General features: G+C 41.3%; 1 protein-coding gene across 1 annotated transcript; it reads left to right on the forward strand.

The window, feature by feature from the left end:
- The first annotated feature begins 3,660 nt into the window (after positions 1 to 3,660).
- Positions 3,661 to 12,777, forward strand: SLC10A2 (solute carrier family 10 member 2). The gene is made up of 6 exons (XM_040567472.1): positions 3,661 to 4,082; positions 7,182 to 7,300; positions 8,444 to 8,532; positions 10,551 to 10,726; positions 11,312 to 11,469; positions 12,568 to 12,777. The coding sequence occupies exons 1-6, from the start codon at positions 3,661 to 3,663 to the stop codon at positions 12,699 to 12,701; spliced, it is 1,098 nt and encodes a 365-aa protein (XP_040423406.1). The 3' UTR covers positions 12,702 to 12,777.
- The last annotated feature ends 410 nt before the right edge of the window (positions 12,778 to 13,187 follow it).

A 13,187-nucleotide genomic window follows, 5' to 3' on the forward strand; every position in this document is an offset into this window, starting at 1 on the left:
ATATTAATTGCCCAATATTATTGTGATGTTTAATACATGGGTAATCACACAGCATCCGCCGTGTAGGGTGACAAGCACAACTGTATTGGTTTTACATGGCAAGGTTTTGGTAGCAGGGGTGCTGCAAGGGTGGACTCTGTGAGAAGAGTCCAAAAGCTGCCCCTTTTCAGAGCAGAGCCAGCTCCAGCCAGCTCCAAAAGGTTCCCGCCACTTGCCAGAGCTGAGCCAGTGAGCGACACTGGTTGGGCCTCTGGGAGAGCAGAGTTAAGAAAGGCAAAATAACTGCTGCTTGACAGCAGCTGGGAGAGAGGAGTGAGAAAATGTGAGAGAAGCAGCCCTGCAGACCCCAAGGTCAGCACAGAAGGAGGGCAGGAGATGCTCCAGGCACAGAGCAAAAGATCCCCTGCGGCCTGTGGAGAGGCCCCTGGTGGAGCAGGCTGTCCCCCTGCAGCCCATGGGTCTCACATGGAGCAGATCTCCACACTGCAGCCTGTGGAGGAGCCCCCGGTGGAGCAGGTGGATGTGGCCTGGAGGAGGCTGCGGCCCATGGAGAGCCCCCGCAGGAGCAGGCCCCGGGCCGGAGCTGCAGCCCATGGAGAGGAGCCCATGCAGGAGCAGGGGGTCTGGGGGAAGCTGCCGCCTGTGGGGGACCCGTGCTGGAGCAGTTTGGTCCTGGGGGATGGAGGGACCCCGTGGTACGGAGCCATGTGGGAGCAGTTCTCGAAGAGACGAAGCGTTAGGGACTGACCGCAGCCCCCATTCCCCATTCCCCTTTTCTGTAGAGCAGGGTAGAAGGTAGATGAGTCAAGAGTGAAGCTGAACCTGGGAAGATCAGGGAGAGGGAGGAAGAATGTGTTTTTAGTTTTGTTTCTTACTCTGTTGTTAAGTGACAAAGAATTAATCTGCCTGGTGCTGAGTCTGTGTTGTCTGTGATGGTAACTGGTGAGAGATCTCACTGCCCTTATCTAGGCCCATGAGCTCTTCCTCTGTATTTTCTTCTCCTGTCCTGCCGAGGAAACAGAGTGGGAGAGCAGCTGGGTGCACAACTAGCAGTCAGACAAGGACAAACTGCCACAAAAATAAAGGTACTTAACTGTTTATTGACTTATGATGTTTTCCTATATATCAGATTATGTTTTTCTACATAGGAGTGTATGTCAGAAAACACGTGAGTCAAGGCAGGAGAGGGGGGACACACAGCAGGAGGCAAATACACTGAAGAGACTGTGAAGTTCCTCTGGTCCAACATATGAACAAAGCAAACAAGGCTGCACACCATACAGCACGGCTAGGGCCTCTCCTAGAGCTGTCATGCCTGAAAGGGGTCATAGAATGAGAGAATGGCTCGGGTTGGAAGGGACCTTAAAGATTACCTAGTTCCAACCCCTTGCCATAGGCAGGGATGCCACCCACCAAATCAGGTTGTCCAAGGCTTTGTCCAGCCTGGTATTGAGCACTTCCAGGGATGGGACCTCCACAACTTCTCTGGGCAACCTGTTCCAGTGCCTTACTGTCCTTACAGTGAAGAATTTCTTCCTACCCTCTAATCTAAATCTATCCTCTTTTAGTTAAGAACATTCCCCCTTGTCCTATCATTATCTACCCAAGTAAAGAGTCCTTTATCCTCTTTTTTATAAGAGCCCTTTAAGTACTGAAAGACCGCAATGAGGTCTCCCCAGAGCCTTCTCTTCTCCAGGCTGAACATCACCAGCTCTCTCAGCTTTTCTCCATATGAGAGGTGCTCCAGCCCCTTGATCACCTTTGTGGCCCTCCTTTGGACCTGCTCTAACAGACCCACATCTTCTGCTGGGGGCCCCAGACCTGTAAGCAGGACTCCAAGTGGGGCCTCACAGGAGCAGAGCAGAGGGGGACAATCCCCTTGCCCTGCTGGCCTCTCCTCTGTTAATGCAGCCCAGAATGCAGTTGGCCTTCTGGACTGCAAGCATACACTGCTGGCTTGTATTGAGCTTGTCACCCACCAGAACCCCCAAGTTCTTCTCTGCAGGGCTGGTCTCAATGAGTTCTTTTCCCAGCCTGTACTCATGTCTGGGGTTGCCCCGACTCAGGTGCAGCACCTTACACTTTGACTTTTTGAACCTTGTGAGGTTCACATGGGCCCACTTATCTAGTCACAGGGAAGCTGCCCTGGCTCAGGCTGTCATCCTGCATAGATATGAGCCATAGGAATGATGAGGAGCCACGAGGCACACCAAAATCAGGCACAAGAAATATGACTTCCAGACTTTCTTCCAAACTAGGCAAAAAAGGTGACCTGCACCTTTGCCGCAGGTGCGGATCCTAAATGCAGTACTGCACCAAAGGAGACATGGTCTTCTTCAGCTGAGACAGAGCTGGCTACAATGGGCTCCAAAGCAGCATGCCAGCCCCACTGCCTTGCTCCCCATGTCCAGCTCAGCAAACACAAATACTTTCTCCTCACACTCTTCACCTCCTCATGTTCTTCCTCTTGCCACCTGACGTTTCCAGCACAAACTGGAGCAAGGCAGGACAGTGCCATCTACACCTGGCAGAAGGCATCAGGAGGATCATAAATCTCCTCACTGCCCCAAGAAGCCCAGCCCATGCCATCTGAAAGCCCACCCTTCTGCTTCCCCTCTCCTCCCTTCCCTCAATGACAGGCTCAGCACAGGAGTGGACATGGCCAGGAGTAGGGTGAGGCACGAAAGCCCAGTCACTGGGTGCCCAGGCTAAAGAGACAGAGATGTCAGGTTGCAGCCATGATGCACATGCCAAAGCCAAAAATACAGGCAACCTTTTAGCAGACTGTATCACAGGAAACTTCAAGGCCAGGTATTTTAACCATTTTTGGGACTACATGGAAGCTGAAAAGGAATTACAAAGATTACCAGAAAGTTGCATTTAGAAGGCAAAAGTGACAGAAACATGCATGAAGTCCTATGGCGGAGTTATCACTGCACACTTGTCATAGCTTCTATTATACCAGAAATGCAATCAAATATGTGTCCCACCCCATTCAAAGTGAGTCCATGATTCTCAGTGGACCCTTGCACCTGAACGATGCAGCATAATGCAAGATATGCCACTTCACATTTCTGCCTGCAGCACTCTCTGAGCAGGACTGGGGCCTTTGTCTTCTCTCTTGGGGTTGCAGAGAAGCTCTGAGGGTCTCCTAAAATGCAGCCCTGTGCAGCCTTGAGAAGACAAGTAATTTTTCCTCTCTCAGGCCCTCTACTTATGCTTTCTTGTGTATCAGTTGCTTCTTTCAGCCCCACAGCCCCTTGTAATGCCAGTGATAGTGCACGCATGAGCAGCTATCCCAAGGGCATGCAAGAAATTCAAAGGATGAAGTCTAAACTTTCTCTTCCTTCTGTGATTCTCACGTTGTGTGCTCAGCTATTCCACAAGCCTCCCTTCCACCCTTAAATATTAACACAGCTATTCTCTTGCTGTGGGATTTCTCATTATCATGAGAATAAATGATTAAAACCACCATACTGAGCAAGTGCAACTTTTATAACTATATGAATCAGCACCTTGCCAAACCCTTAAAGAATAGTGTCTAAGTATTTATTGCACTTTATTGCTTCCTGGAGCATTTAAAAGGAGTTGCTAACAAACAACCATTTACACAGGCTTAAAAGTTTTCCTTGGATGTACTGAGCCATTCTGCATTTCAAAATGCAGGCTTTCTTGCTTTCCCAGCAACTTAATGCTAGGTCTTTGACAACAAACTTCACGGATTGTCCAGCAAATGCTACTATTTGCAGTGGTACATCTTGTGTGTTACCAGAAGATGATTTTAACCGTACTTTGAGTGTAATTTTAAGTACTGTTCTGACAATCATGCTGGCTTTGGTGATGTTCTCCATGGGTTGCAATGTGGAAGTTAAAAAATTCTGGAACCACATAAAAAGGCCCTGGGGTATTTTTGTGGGTTTCCTCTGTCAGTTTGGAATTATGCCTCTCACAGCTTTCTTGCTGTCACTGGCCTTTAATGTGCTTCCTATTCAAGCTGTTGTGGTGCTTATCATGGGATGCTGTCCAGGAGGCACAGCCTCCAATATCATCGCTTATTGGGTGGATGGTGACATGGACCTAAGGTAAGAGCAGCTGTTATCTAAATATTCATATGCCTTTTTATATTGTAAGTTTTGTATTGAAAAGGACTATCTGGTTTTTTTCTTGTCTTGGTCCATGTGTGGTGCAGCTTCCTTCGTGTAGAGATGCTTAGCTAGTATAATAGTAGTAAATACGAGCAGACTAGAGTTATCCTTAGTTCTTGAGCACTTGTTAGGAAGACAGCATAACAGAATTGTGTATATTAGAAATTGTATTTATTGTAAATTGTCAGATCCTGCAGAAAATAGCATTGAGGAAGACCTCTAAAATACTAGGATTATGAACTCTCTGTCCAAGTTAGCATATATTTGTGATTTTGTTTCTCCAAGATCTTGGGCAGTAGAAAAAAATAACAATTAATCTTAGAACTTGAGTCCTGTGTACAAAAGAGCAGCTATGCAATCGTGTTTTTTTTTCAAACAATGTTTCTTGAAAGAAACGACCTGCAGAAAAATATTTTCCCTCCTTCTGTGTTCTGCAAAATGAATAGATGGGCATAGTTTTTCTCCTTGGAAACTAATGCGAATGAAAATCACTTGCAGTAATTCTATCTGCTCCTGGCACCTTCTGCAAAGTCTTCAAACAGAGAAAATTTTACATGCTACAAGCTACTGACTAACACAGTCCTCCACACTGGGTGCTATGAAAAAGCTCCTTTGTGGCTAGGTGTGTTGGTCTCAGTGACTGGATGCTCTGAACTCAGAAACAGATATGTAAGGCACCTGGCGTGGTCTTGGACATCAAATACACTGCAGAAGTCAAACTTACTCTTGATGCAAATTCCATGGAGGGTTCATTAACTCTTATAGTTTTTAAAAATAAGCCATCTTTTTTCTTTTCATATCCTGATTACTGTGCTCTAAAATAAACAAGATCATTTCTCTGTTTCCCACAGAGTAACATAAATTGGGGCATTCATTCAATTTATCATATGCCAGTCTGAACTAGAAATGGAAAAAATAATAGAAGTAAGAAAGTTGTGGAGCTAGGGCAAATTGACTAAGTATGTTAATATTTGTGGCTTTAATAAGACATTTTTTCCATCATTTGAAAACAGTGAACTTTTCTGTCACATACAGGTGTTAATGTAATACCTGCTTTCAAATTATGTATGAAGTCAGCTCTGCTAATCACCAGCTTCCTCGCTGTGGAGGAAAAACCTATATTAGACACTTTAATTCTATAAATGAAAGTCTGAGAAACCTCAGATGGAAAGACATCCAACACAACTCTTAAATTCTGTCCTAATCTTTCCTTGGAAGAATACACTGAACTAAACTGTGCTTTCTCAGGTCTGTATAGTCAGAATCCAAACTGATGATTCTATAAATATGAGTAGAATTTATATCCCGTTACAGTGGCAGAGGGTAAGGTAAATTGAAAATACTTACTAAAGATTATTCCTCAGGTAAAGACCTTTACCTTAAGATTTCGAGGGCTTTTGATAAGGACCTTTGTGACAGTAATTCAAGGACAGATGAAACAGGAGGTACATCAGAGAGCAATGCAAGTATCTTCAGTTCTTGATAGAACAGTAAAAGTAGCTTGACTGGTTTCTGGAGCCAGCACAGCATTATAGAAAGCCTGCCCATCACATTAGACAAAGTTTTGCTTTTAACTGATATTTTATGTTTATACATAACAAGCCATCACCGTTGTCTACCGTCCTGCTTCAAAACTTCCCAGTGCAATTACACCACAAGTTAGAGCAGGAATTAATTTTCTACTATTCATATAGTGAATCACAGGGAGGTGGAGTGTGAGGTTTTATACCTTTGTTAGTTGCTCAGACCCAGATGATGTCCTCTAAAACTTTCCATAGGGACAACTGTTTTTGACATTTCTTGGTATTTTACAAGAACAACCACTTTTGAATCACCATTTTCTCTCCTCCACAGCTCCCATGAGAGCTGCTGCAAACACAGGGGTTGGGGTTAGAGAATAGGCTGTCTTTGGAGAAGGATGTAGATATAGCAACTGTAGGAATATGTACAGTCACAGGAAACTTGAGCTCTTTTATCCATTTGGGGCTTTATCTAATCTTAGTTGTAGCCCATAGATCTTTTTCCTTTGTGTGTAACTCCCTTGCCAGAGGCTTCTACCAAGTTACATCCAACAGCAGAGAAACAGAGTCACAGGAAACAAAACTAACACGGATATTTCTGTGGTTTCTGTATGAATTCTTCCAGATTTCTCTGGATGTTCCCAGTTTGTGGGACAGGATCTGTAGCTCCTTTTCTGAGGGCAAGCTACACCAAAGAACAATCAGAAGTGAGGCTCATAAGCAAGTTTCCAAAACCTCCCAAGTAAACCCTTCTCAAAATTTTTACCTCATAGGAGAGTGATTTGTAGGCATCCTTTTATCTATGCTACTCAGAATCTGACAGTTTCATCCCTTTTTAGCTGTCTTGCTTTTTCCTCCTTCATTCTTCTAGTTGAATGCACATTTTTCTACGAGGTATATCATGCCCAGTGGATTCAAGGCTTTATGTTTTAAAACAAAAATGTCTTGCACAAGCTGAGGAAGCAACAATGCTTATACTCAGCTTCATAGACAAATTCTGAGCACCTACCTTTGGCCTAGGGCAAAACAAGCCAGAAAAAGGAATTTTATTACATTGCTCTTACTAGATGAAGAATCTTTTTTGTTTGTTTGTTTTATGCTGTTGGCTTTGGAGTGAAATTCTAAAGTACTCCAGAACTACTGATAAGATGGAAAGCAGCATCTGACCCAGCTTGACACTCTCTCAGAAGCCAGTGGGACAGTCACCATGCAGACAGACTTGCGAACAGACCTTCCTGATGGCTGCCAGCCTGACTGCCTCATTTGCACTGAAACTTATTGTTCTGTGTCTGCAGAACATGTTGATATTTATGGATTTTTTCCTTCCTTTTTTTTTTTTTTAAGCAGTAGCCATTCTTTCCATTTAGCTTTTTTCTTACTTGATATATGGATAAATTGACCGTAGCCAGCAGCATTTCTTGCCCATCATTTCATAAGCTGTTAAGTCATAATAAGATAATGAAAGAAGTATATTCTAGCATGAGACAAACTGTCACTTTAACCAATTTCTTTGCAGCATCAGCATGACAACTTGCTCCACATTGCTTGCAATGGGGATGATGCCACTCTGTCTCTTTGTTTATACCAAGATGTGGACTGATTCTGATGCAATTGTACTCCCCTACAACAGCATTGGTGAGCCAAGTGAACCAGCACTTTCCCTTCTGACTCTCCTTTATCCTCCTTCTAGTAACAACGCCCTTTATATCTGCACCATCCTGCAGAGTCACAAAGAAATTACCCCAGATTTTTAAAAAATATTTTTTTCCAACTTTCCAGTGACTTCAGTGAGAATTATGTACCTAGATCATTTCAAGTCATCCACAGCTCTGTGGAACAAAGACTTTAAGTCATTATAAATATGGTACAGATATTTATCACAAGGTTGCACATGCTTTTCTTTTTAAATGGTTTGGAAACCTCCGTGGTACTGGGATAAGAATATAGAATAATTCATACAGAAATAACTTCTTTCCCTGGATGAAAGCATTTGTAACAGCTTTAAGGCACAATCCTGCAAAGTGCTAAATGCTGAGGCCATAATCTGGCAAAGTACTTAAGCACATGTGGATAATTAAGCAAGTGATTAAAACTGCTGAGTCTTATTGAAAAGCTGTAATCTACACCACCAGGAGTGGCTTCATTTGACTTCCTGTCAAAAATCTCATCTAGCTACAAAGAGAAAATAGTCAAAGTATTTAGAAATACATGCTCCAGTGCTTTGCAGAACTGTGGCCCTGGTGCTTATCAAGTTCTGTTCCATGTTGTGGTAATCTTACAAAGCCAGCAGAGTCACTTTCATATTCTTCCATTTCATTTCCCATTGTCCTGGAAAAAAAAATCACATATATTGCTTGTGCTTTCAAAAAAAACATACCAGAGGGGGAAGGCCAGAACAAAAGAAGCTCTAAATTGGTTGTTGATATGGTACAGTAGTGAAACACCTGCAGACAAAATGAACATTTAATATAGCTACTCATCACAGGATAGTGGTGATTAGCACACTCAAATTTCTGTCTGCATTTTTGATTCAGGTGAACGAGCATGTAGCTCAGCAGAATGGCAATTACTTCAACAGGTTGCCAAAGATAACAGACTCTATAGAAAAGCAAACAGGCAGGTGTGGGGGGAGTGTTCATGCGCTGGGGTACGCATACCAGAAACATCCCCCCCAAGGCATGCTCCATAATCTCAGCCCCTCCACATGGTGCCTGTTCTCCCCTCATGAACTTCTGCATGATATGTGGGCTTATCTTTTTTCTTTTCTTTTTTTTACAGGAATTTCACTGGTAGCTCTTGTAATTCCTGTTTCGTTAGGAGTGTATGTTAACCACAGATGGCCTAAGAAAGCAAAAATCATACTTAAGGTAGGATATATAAGGCTGAAGCATTGGTAATTATAGACAAATTATGGAATCAGTGGCACCACTGAAGCAGCACATTGCTATTCATAGTATTAGTGTCTGACTTTATAAGAGCCTTGAAGTTTTCAGCAGAAAACAAATGAGACGCTGCGGAAATATATTGCTTTCCCCCTGCACAAATGTGCATGAGTTGCATACGTTATTAGAAGCTATCATTATCTAAAGAGCCTGCTTTTGTCTTTGGCTAGAACTATGTTAGTAATTGAGTTCAGTTTATAATGTAAACTGAAAATTGGAAGGAAAATCTTTCAGGTCAAAAGGATTCTTTTTCCTGCAAAATAATAAAAAATGAAAACATTCTGGATCATACAAAAATATTTCTACTTTTAAACCAGTGTATCATTTTTGGCAATTTTGAGTGAGAAAATTTAAATATGCATATATATATGTTGAAAATGTGCCAACAGTTAAGAAATCTAACAAAACTATTTATAAAAATTCAACTTTATTTGCAAGATAGTTTCAGAAGCATCAAAACTGTGTGTTTTGGCAAAAACAATTCCCACCAAAATAGTACTTACAATAACTTATCTACCTTTGCTGTTAATAGAAAATTAATCATCCTGACCATTGCCATGCTAAGTTCAAAGTGATTCTTAGATGTGCTGAGTGCCCTTGGCCTTCGCTGACCACCCTTAGTTAATAAATATATTTTCTAAGTTTTCTTAAGCAAAACTAACCTGGCAACTGCTTATTCTACCTGAGCTATCAGCTCAGAAAATATAGAACACAAATAAGGTCCTTTTAAGTCCAACCAATTTATTTGAAATATTATCTTAGAGTGCTGTATTTTCAAATGCATTCACAGCTTACTTATGAACATGGATTCTATTGAGTGCTGGTTTCAAAACTGTCCTTTATAGTCAGTTAAGGGAAAAGCAGGGACTTGAACGCACATGAGAAGGTGTTCTTTCAGCAAAGCACCATTTCATCCTCGTTCATATTGAGTGTGTGAGCAACCCTCAGTAGAGTCCATTGCCAGTTTGCTTGATGTAGGACACTGAAACATCAAGTGAAGATTGAGCCATAGCTGTCAGATGAAGGTACAGATGGTGAGAAATGGAGATAAGAGCACAAAGACAGTGTGCCAAGTGAAACAGAAGAGGTTGTCGTGGCCAGACCATGTTTCTTTTTCCTAGGTGTATGTGGTTAATAGCTCAGTCAGACAAAAGTACTTGTTCACTCAGTACCCTTAAAAAGACTTCAGCCAGAGACTGATGAAGTCAGTTCATTGGGAATACACATTTTATCTGAGAAAAGGATTTCTCCTAAGCTTAACCACAGAAATCTGCTGGTGAGATCTCTTGCAACATATGCCATAAAGGAAGACATTTCACTTAGATATTGAGAAGAGAGTGAGTTATTCCTTTCTTTAACAAGCAGCAGTGAGGATCTCAGTACATTCAGCCACAGCAAATAAGTTCAACTCATTAACTATGTCTATGTAGAAACACATGATCTCACAGCCAGTTTTCAAACACAATATTTTCAGCCACATTAAAGATTTACTCCTCTGCTTGGAAAATAATTTCCTAGCACTAACAATCTGGCATCTAGTTAGCAAACACTACACTATGCCCCAAAGTGTGACTGCTCAGGAAGTGGAGAGGAAAAGTGCATTATACTAGTTATTAAGCTGATGGTTTCCCAATAACTCTGAGAAAGATCTAGCCTTGTTCACATCACACATGTGAGATTGTTTTTAGTGTTGAGTTTTATGCACAGCTATAGCCAAAGCTTCAAGATTAGTTTTACAGATATATGCTATAGATACCTATAATAGCTGTGCTTTGATCTATATCTGTAGTCACACGTTCAAGTGCATTGTACAACTCCATTTTGGGGAAAATAGCTATATAATGTGCCTACCATGAATTATGTCAGTAAATATAAAAGTATGTCAGTTTTATGTTTGATAAGACGTCTTTTATTCACACAGTCCTTCTTCTTTCTCCTCGCAGATTGGTTCCATAGTGGGAGCGATCCTTATCGTGCTCATTGCTGTCGTTGGGGGAATACTCTACAAAGGCTCCTGGATTATCTCACCTAAATTATGGATCATTGGTACCATATTTCCAGCAGCTGGCTATTCTCTGGGATTCTTTCTGGCCCGCTATGCTGGTCTGTCTTGGAACAGGTATAGATTTCTCTGTGAAATAGTCCTATAGTCTTATTTCTGTGAAGGCAGTTCTTTTTTAATGAATAATCAATTCTAAGAATACTTCCTAAATGGTAGCTCTGCTACAGGGTCACTTATTCACCAACCTTTTTGTAAATAAAACTATTAATATGCATGCACATTTTTATCTATGGATTCTGACTACTATTTCCCCCAATATGTCATTCCCATATATGCCCATGTCCTGCACTTCAAAGGAAGTGGACAGAAGAGACCTAACTAACAAAAGAGTTGAGGCTGTGGTAAAACTTTGCATGAAGAATCAACAACCCACAATTTAGAACATCATTGCAAAAGAGGGTGATAATAAGTATTACTGAATATGACATACATGGCTTGAAGGGGGAGAAGAGTCCTCTGCAATTTCTGAGCTGCCATAAATTGTATGCATTCTGGTTGTAAAAGCTGTATAATTTGTGAGCTGAAGGATACCAATTTCTCACTTACCTGTTACTGTGTGGTTCCTTCTTTTCCAGATTCTTAATAAAACATAGAGACACACAGGCTGTTATTTCATGACTGTCTTTGTATTATTCCCTTTAGATGTCGTACAGTGTCTCTGGAAACAGGCATGCAAAACACTCAGTTATGTTCAACGATAGTACAGCTCTCCTTCAGTCCTGAACAACTTGAATTGATGTTTACATTCCCACTCATCTACAGCATTTTCCAGCTGTTGTTTGCACTAATATTTTTAGCAGGTAAAGTATAGATATTTTCTATTATTATTATTGTCACCTGTCTCGTTTTTAATGGATATGGATAAAACAAGAATGGACGGCTGAGAGAGGAAAATAATGAAATGGTAAACAATAAACTTTGTAATGACCCAAATGGCTACTGAACATCACCACTGTGCTGAGCCATGTTTGGGAAAACATAAGGATCAGTTTAAGATCTGGAAGACCCCTTGTTTTTCAGCACAAGGGAGGGATCTCCATTACCTACAACCAGAATAAGAACACCTTGAGCACAGGATTGTTCTTACCGCTTGATGTGGAAGGGCAAATGTGTCTTCCATTAGAGCCCTCTACCACTCCAGTGTGTCTGGGCTTACAGCTGCACACCAGGACCATCCCCAAATGCATGTACAAACTCACCCTCCTATCAGGGATTAAGAGCATAGGCATTAGGTTCACAGCTAAAAGGAGGAAAAAAAATCTTCCATGAGAAGTAAAGGCCCCTTTTTTCTCCCACATGCACTTCATATGTGTTGCACTGCTACAGCCTACTGAGGGTCAGGACTTTGCTCCTGTTGCTCCCACCTAAAACCAGTTGTGAATATTTAGCTTCCACGCTCAAACCAGCTGTCTTACTAGGCATCAAGAGCACTCTGCCCCAGGGACACAACCTGAGAGGTATACCCCCAGTTCTTACCTCTGTAGCTGGCAATGGCATGAGGACAAACTTCTTTGCCCCACTTTGTCTCAGCTTCTGCCAGACAGGATTCATGTAAAAGTAAGAATCAGTCCCACAGACCCAGCCAACTGCCCAAAGGCTTTCCAAGAGAGACAGACAGTACTTTGAAAGTTATTACATGCAGTAGGAACAGAAAGCAGTCAAGCATCAAAAACAGAATTTAAAACATTTTCCTTGTTATTTCCTAAGCATACTTTTTTTAGTGATGACTGTTATTGACATACAATAATTAAATCTGTCTTTAAAGAAACTCTATCTTGAAGCGTTTGAAAATTTTAGCAATATAAGGTGGGAAAATTTTGTACGTCTACATGCTACTACAGTATTTTTCAGGTCATTGTTATACCTTTATTTAATATTAAATATGCACCAATTCACAGGCTACCGTGTTTACAGAAGATACCATGTCAAACCGAAGACAGATGTTGAGAAAACAGAAGAAAAAGATGATTCAAAATCAATTTCATCACATGCTAAAACAAATGGAGGTTTTGTATCAAATGAGACAAAATAGACAATCATCTCTCTGTTCCCATCAACTGAAAAGATATAAGATATATGGTTTACTTAAACTTCTTTTCAGATGCTGTTGCTTTAGGGAAATACTTAGCAAAAGAAGGAGTTCTATTGATATTGTACAGTGAGACTTTAAAATGATTAACATATGAAAGATTTCTGCTTTGATTTTGAACATGGTTTCTGCCACAATTGTACAATCTATTTTGGAAGCTAATTCCCTAAAATATTTAATTTTTTTTATGGTTTATGTAAAGAAAGGCAGAATAAAGGTGGTCTATTGCTTAAAAAAAAAAAAAAAAAAAAAAAAGAGGGCAGATATTTGCTTTACTGACTCAGGTCCATGATCCTGCAAAACTGTCTACTAGTCTCAGCCCCTGTACCAAACAAAGAGAAATCTTGCAAAAGTGCCTGAGCAGCAACAGGAGTTGATGTGGAAGATCCGATGAGGCTATTGGACTTTCACTGAACATGAATCAACCAT

Source organism: Cygnus olor, chromosome 1, assembly GCF_009769625.2.
Source record: "Cygnus olor isolate bCygOlo1 chromosome 1, bCygOlo1.pri.v2, whole genome shotgun sequence".
Classification (NCBI taxonomy): Eukaryota; Metazoa; Chordata; class Aves; order Anseriformes; family Anatidae; genus Cygnus; species Cygnus olor.

Coding starts and splice junctions, on each gene's coding strand:
- SLC10A2 (XM_040567472.1), top strand. CDS start 3,661: ATGCAGGCTTTCTTGCTTTCCCAGCAACTTAATGCTAGGTCTTTGACA. Junction 4,083..7,181: donor GATGGTGACATGGACCTAAG/GTAAGAGCAGCT, acceptor ATTTCTTTGCAG/CATCAGCATGACAACTTGCT. Junction 8,533..10,550: donor AAGCAAAAATCATACTTAAG/GTAGGATATATA, acceptor TTCTCCTCGCAG/ATTGGTTCCATAGTGGGAGC.